Below are 10,143 nucleotides of genomic sequence, written 5' to 3'. Positions count from 1 at the left end.
AAATTATAAGGAGAACATTTAGTTGCTCAAAAGAGGGTGAACGAGCTGTTGACAAACGTCGCGAAAATGCATCTTATCATCGTCCAATTTCATGAATAGGTTGTTTAGCACAGATGACCTGTCATCTTCAAAAGGACGGTATGTTACATGTTGTTTCTTTTCATGGTCAACATAATCATGAGTTTGCTCCTTCACCAATGAAACATATGTTAAAATCGAAGAGAAAAATTTCATCTGCTCAAAAAGCCATTGCAAATTGTTAGGTTCTAAATGTTTAGAACAATTGGCAAATCGTGAACACAAACTTGTCTAGATATAGATCTTAGAGTCTATAGGTATTATTAGACAATGCTCAAGGTGATTCAAGTCAAGATTCAAGAACATACAAGTTGCAGGAAGAAGATTTCATAATCTGTCTGGTTCGATCGATCGAAAGACAGGCTCGATCGATCGAAAGTCGTATCTGCAAAATTTTAATTAAGCCCAAACAGCAGTTCAAGCCCATTTAGGATTAGGGTTTCTAATCTACTTCTCCCAGTATATAAAGGAAACCCTAAGCACTTTTTTACGTGGCTTTTCAGAGACAAAAGAGTGTGCCTCTTTGGTATTTAGGGTTTTGTTCCTAAAAAACTCTCTTATGTCTTCTACTAGTATTATTCCTTGAAGAATCTCAAGATCCGGTATTGTAGAAGTTGCTACCTTCTCTAGTCATCAAAGGTGCTGATTATCTAAACCTTCAAGGGTGGTCTTGGAGTCACAAGCAGGAGAGTTTGTGTTGCTAAACCTTTGAGTGGGATCTCAAAGTCACAAACGGGGGTGTTTGTGTTTTGCAAAAGCCAAAGAAAGAAGGAGTCCGTGGATTCGGAGCTTGCACGTGGTCGTGTCAGTAAGTTCTACTAGTGGGTGGCAATAAGAAGTCGAGCGTGGGGGCTTGTAAGTCTTATTGTATGAACTTCAATTCTTTCTAGTGGATTTGCTTTTTACCTTGAGGATAGCTAGGTTAAATCCTCCCCAGGTTTTTTACCGATTTGGTTTTCCTAGGTTATCATATCGTTGTGTTATTTATCTTTCCGCTGCTATGCATGATATGATTGTTTGATTGTGATAACCTAGACTTGTAATTTGGACTAAGTAATTGCTTGGCTAATTACCTAGGTTAATCAATTGTGTTTTAAGGGGTCTAAAAACTAACACAAATGATGCAGAGAGGTCTGGAATATCAGTTAAACAAACCATTGAATTATTGAGCATGCAAGCTGGGGGTCGTGAAAATCTTGGGTTTATGGATGTTGACTATAAGAATCATGTACATAATGAGAGGAGGATGGTAAATCTCGAAGCAAAACAACACATGCTAAAAAACATGCCATTGGCTTACAAAAAAAAGCTTGTGAGGCAAGACAAGTTGAACCACTTGGAAGCCTAAATAAAGTAAGATTTGTTACATTCCACTGTAATATATCAATCTTATAGGCACATAAATTTGTTTACAGTCTATGTGACAATTATTCTTTGCAATTGTTTTCAGGTTTCAACAACTACTTCGGATGTTATCCAAGAAAAGCACCATTTTGGCAAAAGCACTAAATAGGTTGGAGTTAGGGTGCAACTTTATTGGATGGAGATTGAAGACTGTGCAGTTTTATTTGTTAGAGATTGAAGACTATTTTTTATTGTTAGACTATTGGCAAATTGTTAACCTTTTAGTATTTTTTATTGTGATGCCATTTGCATATTGAAGACTATTTTTAATGGTTAGACCATTGGCAGATTGATGATTCCATACTAATCATATTGTCATGTGAGGCGGAATATAGTTTAGGCTGACTTTATTTTAGCTATTGTGAGAGATATGTTTGTGGTTCAAAATGGTACCACTTGTTTTGCAGTCCTAGTTTTACTTGTTCTGCAATCCTAGTTTACCACAAGTGTATTGTAACTTTCAATATGGAAGATTTGAAATTCCCTGGCAAAGAAGCCCAATAATAATTCTACTCTATTGATATCCATTTCCTTGCAGTATCCATTTGTTAATGCCTTGCATATTGCTATATCAGGTGGCACACCAAATTTAACCATTTCTTTCATTGCATATTCACCCTCCATACTTTTGTTTATTTTACACAAGCAGTCTATTATAGCTCTATATGCAGTGAGATTGGGTTTTAAATTTTATACACCATCTCAACTTTCCAAGCTAATGCCTCTGCCACATAATTGTCAAAGAAATTCAAATTACTGCACTAGTAGATAAGAAATAACCATTTTAATAATAAATTGTACCACTCAGGTAAAGGACTAAATACTTGGCTCAAGTGCTTTCATCAAGATCTTACAACAAAACTTAATTCACGTTGTGACCTAACAAGCATACAATCCATTGCCAATTGCAAAAGCAATAAAACATACTCCAATGCCTTCAGTGGCAGGTTTTTGGAAGCAAATAAGGAGAATTCCAGCAGATAGGGACATTACAAAAGAGCTCCATAGTATGAAATGAACCATAAATAAAGCCCATTCCCTGACTGCCTTTTGCCATGCCAATGCAAGAGTAATGCTCAAAAAAGATGCAGCTTCAACTTGTGGTAGATAAAACTGCAACACCCTTTTCTCTTTCGTTTTAATAGATTCTGATGCTTGTATTTGGCCTTGAATTCCCTTGAATATAAGAAAACAAACTAACCCAACAACAGCAACCATGTGCAGAAGGAACAGAAACAGAGATATTCTGTCTATATAAGCTCTTGAATTCAGTGTTGTCAGTGATGGTTGCTGTGCAAAAAGAGAGAAACCAAAAAAAAAAAAAAAAATCACATTCTTGACTAGAAAATTAAGCATAGATTTTAACTCATTCTTTAGTTATACATGAAACTTGACATGAGATGAGAGATAGTAAGAAGGAGCCAGAAAAATTCAAATTTGCCACCTGTGAACAGCAAATATATAAGCTATTATTTTTTAATCTTATGAAAACTGACTTCTAATTGTACCCATAAGAAAATAGACAAGTTCTTTTGAGATGACAGACTAGAAAAAGGTTCAAAAAAATTTCTCCTTTTTCAGACTATGGAACACAAACAATACTTGTAAATAGAATATAGGATCTCTCCAACACCTTTTAGATTTGTTTCAATTCAAAAATAGAATAAAAAGGTAGAAAAAAAAGTTTAAAAAATTTTGACTGTAGCCTCAAAAGCAAAATAATTGCACAAGATGCAAGCACTAGTTGATAGCTAAGCATTAACTTTCCCAGAGTTATTCACTAGGTTCTTGGCCAGGCACATAACCATACTAAGAGTTTGAGAGATTCTTTCCAGAAGACTTCTAGCGGCAATTGGCCGATTCTCTTCACACAGTTTAACCACTAGATATTCATAAAAGTCAGCAAAAATAGGAATTTCAAACCCTGAAGCTCTGACAACCATTTCAAAGCTGAAAGCAACTTACTCTTGTTTCTATGTCCTTCCACAACAACTCGACAAGTAAAACTATCCAAGCAAACCCCATTTGCTATCACTCATACAACAATGACTTTGACAGTTTGAGACTTAAATCATTCTTGACCCAATTGAAGAAAGTGAGAGCTGAGGAGGAATCAAATTGAAACCTCAACTGAACTTAAAAAAACCAGCTAGCAAATCCTCTTCAGTTCTTGAAGGAATTAAAAAAGTAAATTTAGTTATCTATGAATAAAACAAAAGGAATTAAAAAGGAAATTTAGTTCTAACCGTTGAAGCGGTGAAGACTGAGTGTGCCGGCGGTGGAGACAGAGGAGGATTTGAGGTGGTTGGTCGGCGGTGGAGACAATACAGGATTTGAGGTTGGCCGGCGGTGGAGAGAGGAGAATTTGGGCTGGCCAGCCGGCGGTGGAGATAGGAGGCTATGGGTGATTGGTTGGAGCTGGGTTATGACCTTCTGGGTTACAGTTTAGAGAGAGAGATCATACGTATAAAATTTTTGAGGGTTTTTAGTTTTTAGTTTTTATTTTTTTAATAGGTGGTGTAGCTAACTAGGGTTAATTGAGTTAAGTTTACTTAAATAATCATATGCAATGCACATGCTATTTTGTACACATGTCATCTTATTAGACCAGTTTTTAGCCTAAGGCTACAACTGGTTTTGTAGCTAAATTTTGTCCTAATTTCCTAGCATTACTTTATCTCTTCCTTCCCTTTCATGAGTAGGATTTGCCAATTTGGTAGGTAACAAAAAAGTACTCATTAAATAGTTTTTTTTTTTTTAAGAAAGAATTTAAAATATAGAATATAATGAGATTAAATTTGTCAAAGTAAAAATGATTAAATTTAAAATTTTATATGAAAGAATTAGAGAGATTGGAAAGTGGTCATCTATTGCAATTGAATTATCTATAATTATAAATTTAGTATAGAAAAAAAAAAGTTAAAGATGGTTATAATAGTAAGCAAAATAAACTTATTTTGAAAAAGAAAAAAAATGCACTTGCAATAAGGGAGTGTTTGGTAGGAGAAATTATGAGGTCCACATGGTGGACAAGTGACGTGGTCCACTATTCCATTAAAAGATTCACACTTATTTAAAATTGCTGAGTTAGAAATTTTTTTAAAATAGAAACTGATTACTGACTCAGTAATTTTAAACAAGTGGAAGTCTTTTAGTGGAATGGTAGACAAGTGACATGATTCACCATAAGACTGTATAATTTCTCGTTTGGTAGAGTAGTTTAAGAATTGTTGTTTGGAGTTTTTTGAAATACGTGTGGGTGAAAAAGTATGAAAATGTGTATAATGTTATTTAAAATGTAAAAATGTGAGTTTAAACTCGCTCACCAAACAGGCCTATGCAATAAGTACCCAAAAATATAATATTTTTCACAATTATTAACCTATTGTAGTTGTTCATAATAGAAGTTGAATCAGTGGTAAAATTAATGTATCTTCATATTTATCACCTTCATGACTAGGCTACAAGCCAATGACGAATCTTGTCTTTTTTTTGAGAAAAATGAATAATCTTATCTGAATGAGATAAAATATTTAGTTTATACATTAAATAATTTTATTAGGAGGACTGCTCACCCCTAGGCTTCAAGGTCTGTTCCTATCTCCTCTGTCCTCTGTTGGGTCTCTCATGAAGGAGATGAAAATTTAAGGTTCCTAGGAGCTGAGCGTGTTGATGCTTGTTTGGTTATTGGTATTTAATAAAGCTTTATCCTTGTTAAAAAATAAAAAAATTTTAAAAAAAAGCAATAGAAATTACAAGTAGTCTATAGTCAAAAGGAAGCAAATTACAACAAATTAAACTAAGTGGAACGAGCTTCTTACGAAGCTTCTAAAAGTTCTCACAGTAATAAGCTTCGTACGAAGCTTCGCACGGAATTGAATGAACACTAAGGCGAACCGTGTTTTGACAAGAAAGAAATCTAGTACCACAAACTACAATAAACTTCAAGCATTTGTTTTTTTGGAACAACTAAACCTCAATTTTTAATTCTCACAAACAGCTTTCATTTTATATATGATAGATTTTCTACTTGCATTAGTACGAGTATGTCTATCTATCTATTATGCAAAGTTCTTTTCCTTTTATTCCTAATTAATTTACTGTTATTTTGTGTATCTATTGATTAGTTAATTTCTCTTGTTAGTGCAGAAAGTTGTGTTTTGAGAAGCCGAAATGTTAACAAGCTCCGGCCTTGACCTTGAGTCTCAGCAAACTGTGTTGCTAACGCCCAGAAATCCTCCAAGAGAGCGTTGGCGCCGTGCAGTTTTTTTGAGCTTGCATGAGCGAAATCTCATACATAGAGCTGATGACAGAGGTTCTCTTGCTTTCCTCAGATCTCTTTCATCGTGCACTTCCTACTACAGTGCCTTTACCAGCTTCAACGATGATACAAGAGAAGCAGTAAGCTCTTCTTCTATTTTCTCTCCCATGGATATCTATAAGTTGTATAATGAATAGCGAAGAGACATATGGCAGACAGTTTAATTAGGTTCTAACCATGTTTCATAGTTCATACAACGTGTAGTTTAAAACATATAAATATTGGGTAATTGTTAGTGACACACAAATACACAAAATTCTGTTTTTGAATTGAAATTGTGACTTCAAGATAAGATTTTAGTCCAAAATTTGAATTGTGTGTACGCTTTGTGTAACAAGATGTGTGTGAGAGAGATATCCCTTAACATATATCAGATCTGATCAAGTGATGTCAACTTGTTATGCACGGTTATGCATCAACTAGTGTGAATGTGCAACGGCTAACTACCCTTCTGTTATTGCTTTTATGTGTGTATAAATACAGTGCACCCACAATGTACATGATCATTCTGTGCAATACTATCATTTTAATTTCCTCTTCCTCTCTTCATGATCTCATTTTTGCCTTGAGTTTAACAAATAGCACTCTTGTCGGTCCAGATGGGATTACTCTGCTTTAGAACTAAAACTGAATTCAAGTTTAGTAGAATAGCCAAAATACTAATTTATTTCTATTTGATATAGCAGGATATTGTGGAAATTTTAACTGAATCACCTGAAAGTGTAAATTTGGATGGTGAGAATGACAACTGTATCAGAGATGCAGAAGTACAACTCCAGCAAGCAAACATTGCTAAGATGGTAAAGGAGAAAGATTTGGATTCCATACACAAGTTTGGAGGCATCCAAGGAATTGCAGAGGCTTTGGGTACTGATTTAAAGATGGGAATCAGCCTTGCTAATGTGCAAGATGTGCGCTCTCGAGGCATACCTTGCACACTGTCCACAACACAAACTAGTGCACTAGGCTTCCTTCAATTTCTCCCAAAATCATGCAATAATTACACCATTTTGCTTCTCTTCGCGTGTGCGGTGCTGTCACTTGGCTTTGGTGTCAAGGAGGAAGGCCTGAGAACTGGTTGGTATGAAGGGGTCATCATAATTCTTGCCATCATCATACTTGTGGTCATTGATTCACTGCGTAATCAGCGTCGACTTAAACATTCCCAAAGGATGTCAGGGAAGCATAAACCATTTGAATTGCAGAGAATGATGGTTGATGTTATTAGAGGGGGACGTTTACACAAAGTAATCATTGGCGATGTTTTGATTGGTGACCTAGTACGCCTAGAGAGGGACTATATCGTCCCTGCCGATGGTTTGTTCACTGGCCAATCCTTAAAACTGGATGATGATTTAGAGTCCACCATTAATGAGGAGAACCCTTTTTTGTTCTATGGTGCAAAGGTGATTGATGGAAAGGGTTGCATGCTAGTTGCATCAGTGGGCATGAACACTAGATTGGGTGATTTGATGAAGCAGGTTACCCCTGTCCCCGAAAAGACCCCATTACCAGCGCAAATTGACAAGGTGAACAAAGGCACACAAATTTTTGGTCTTTCAATATCTATCCTCATCCTTGTAGTGTTATTCCTCCGTTTTATGCTTCTGAAGGAAGATATTAAGTCTAGCCTCCCAGACCTCAAGGAGAAACCAAAGGCAATCAAAGAGATAATGGATGCGATTGATAAAATTGTGATGAAACCAAATGGAAAGATTAGTACCTTAACGACTTCACTTGCTACGTTGCTGGTTGGTGTAATGGAAGGAATACCTTTTGTAATCACGCTTGCCATCTCTTATTGGAATAAGAAGATGATGTCTGAAGACTCTGAACAGGCATCTGCTCAAGAACCTTTTGCTTGCCTCACCATGAGTTCAGTCACAAGTATTTGTATTAATACAACAGGTTTGTGTATGCCAACACTAAACTCGGTGCCGGTTGGAAGGGAAATAGGAGCTTTGAAAAATGCTGGATTTAACATCACTCTGGTTTCAGAAGATAATGTGTCAGTGTTGGAAACCATAGCTCTCAAGTGTGGACTACTTCCCTGCTCAAATGCAATGGTGCTTGAAGGTGAAGAATTTCGGAAATTCAGCAATGAAGAGAGGATGAATAAAGTTGATCAAATCATGTTGATAGGAAGCTCAATCCCATCTGACCAGCTCACTTTAGTGCAATGTTTGAAGAAAAAAGGCCATATAGTAGCAATGGTGGGAGTAAAAACAAATGCGATTCCAGCACTAAAAGAAGCTGATGTGGGGATTACTACGAGGATTTGTAGCACTGAAATGGCTAGAGCAAGTTCCGGCATCATCATTGGTGATGAAAATCTCAGTTTCTTGGTCACCATTTTAAGGTTTGGAAGATGTACTTTCGAGAATATTCAGAAGTACATCCAACTGGAGCTCACCATGAATATAGCAGGGCTGTTGATAACCACTATCACAACAATGTTTTGTGGATATTCTCCAATTACGTCTATCCAATTGCTATGGGCAAACTTTGTTGTGTCACTTCTTGGTGGCATTGGATTATTGACCGAGCCACCAACAGAGGAACTGATGGAAAAGCTGCCATTGAAACAAACTAAACCGCTTATCACCAAGGCCATGTGGAGAAACATTGTGTCTCAAGCTCTCTATCAAGTTACCATCTCAGTGGCATTCCAATTCAAAGGGCAAACTATCCCGGGTATTAGCAATAAGGTTAGTAAAACCATTATCTTTAATAGTTTTGTTCTCTGCCAAGTATTTAACCAAGTAAATGCAAGGGAATTGGAGAAGAAGAATGTGTTTAAGAGCATTCATCGGAACCCATTGCTTTGGGTTTCTGTGGGTGTCATTCTCATACTGCAGGCGGCTTTTATTGAGATTGCACATATTATCGTAGGCAATGCAAGATTGAATTGGGTGCAGTGGTTTAGTTGTCTTCTTGCTGGGATGGTTTCATGGGCTAGTGATTGGGTTACAAAGAGCACGGCTGAGTTATGGAATTGCTTGACTAGACTACTTGGCTCACATCTAAGAACTATTAATATCCCTCGTAATTCCACTTCTAACCTTCAGCTGCCACTCACCCATCCTTAGCTTATACTAATTTCCATTTTTAGTATAAGCAAAATGAACAACAAAGAATGAGAGCAGAAATTTGTTTCTTAACTTGGTGAAGTGTTTTGTTACATAATTGTCTGTCTGATTAGAGGAAACCATTTCATGTTTTTTAGCATTATCTTCCCTAATTGTACAGGTAGTATACTTTTGTCTTTTATAAAATCTTTTGGCAGTTTTACTATGTTTTTTGTTTATTTATTTTGTTAAAGTAGAACATATAGCAATTCCTTTTGGCAGTTTTACCATGAGTTTTTTTTTTTAAAAGCTGTAGAAGATGCAGCAATTCCAATAGTTTGTCTATATGTCATGGCTCACAACACACCTCTCCCCTCCCCCTCCCCCTCCCCCTCCCCCACCCCACATATGTTTCCTATGTTTTGGTTGTTCGACTTGTATGAATTTCTATATGGCTAGTTTTGTTTTTCTATCCTCAAACCAAGAATAATACGTACAAATCTATAATTTAACTTCCCTTTTAAGCATCATAAAAATTGTAAAAATTCATTAAATAATGATTAAAACAGTGAAATAAACCAAGTTCTGATTTCACACTGACACTAGTCAATTAAATGACTAGAACTAAAGACCCACTAAAGAAATTAGAGACAAATTTTTTTTTTTTTTTGGAGAAGAAATTTTTAGAGACACAAATAAAGCCTGCATTTTTGCAACATTATATGTCAAGGGATTTCAATAGACAGCTTACAGTTAAAAGGGTGTCAAGTGTCAACCAAACTAAGTGCATATTTATTCTAATTTAATTATAGACAGAACAAAATAAATTTTTGAGATGCCAATAATAAGAAATAAAGAAGAACTTAGAGTCAAGCAATACCAGCAAAAGGCCAATGTGTGGAAAACTTCGTGCCAATTACAAAGCATTGAACTAAAATATCAAACTTGGAGAATCAATTAAATATCTTGAATATAACAGCAAATGCAAAGCTAAAGCTATCAAAATTCAAAATTTACATCCCCAACACACACACGCACACGCAAAGTGGAAGTCCCTATTTTAGAAAACAACAAATTTAGGAACATAAAATTCACAACATCTGAGAAAGCACGTTGTGAGTAATGAAAATAAAATTGGTGTCTTGTGTGCCCATATAAAAGTCATATTAGTCTAATCACAACTTATTATGTCAACAATTACAAGAAAGATATTCCTAACATTACTAGTCTAGTATAAAGATAATTGTTGTCATCATCTTTTCTAACAGATTT

At 35.7% G+C, this 10,143-nt stretch overlaps 1 protein-coding gene and 1 long non-coding RNA gene across 2 annotated transcripts; one reads left to right on the top strand and one right to left on the bottom strand.

Annotated features, from left to right (window-relative positions):
- Positions 1–2,251: 2,251 nt before the first annotated feature.
- LOC126726922 (uncharacterized) lies at positions 2,252–3,123 on the bottom strand. Its single transcript, XR_007656096.1, has 2 exons — positions 2,866–3,123; positions 2,252–2,772 (listed from the first exon to the last, which is right to left on the bottom strand). It is a non-coding gene; the product is annotated as an uncharacterized LOC126726922 (long non-coding RNA).
- Positions 3,124–5,655: 2,532 nt separating this feature from the next.
- LOC126728640 (calcium-transporting ATPase 12, plasma membrane-type-like) lies at positions 5,656–9,089 on the top strand. Its single transcript, XM_050434435.1, has 2 exons — positions 5,656–5,883; positions 6,490–9,089. Exons 1-2 carry the CDS (start codon positions 5,656–5,658, stop codon positions 8,890–8,892), a joined length of 2,631 nt encoding a protein of 876 aa, XP_050290392.1. The 3' UTR covers positions 8,893–9,089.
- The last annotated feature ends 1,054 nt before the right edge of the window (positions 9,090–10,143 follow it).

Source organism: Quercus robur, chromosome 5 (genome assembly GCF_932294415.1).
Source record: "Quercus robur chromosome 5, dhQueRobu3.1, whole genome shotgun sequence".
Classification (NCBI taxonomy): Eukaryota; Viridiplantae; Streptophyta; class Magnoliopsida; order Fagales; family Fagaceae; genus Quercus; species Quercus robur.
This window is presented reverse-complemented; position numbering and strand designations above follow the sequence as displayed.

Excerpts from the sequence above, each read along its gene's own strand:
- LOC126728640 (XM_050434435.1), top strand. The coding sequence starts at position 5,656 with ATGTTAACAAGCTCCGGCCTTGACCTTGAGTCTCAGCAAACTGTGTTG. Across the intron at positions 5,884-6,489 it reads ACGATGATACAAGAGAAGCA|GATATTGTGGAAATTTTAAC; the intron begins GTAAGCTCTTCT and ends TTGATATAGCAG.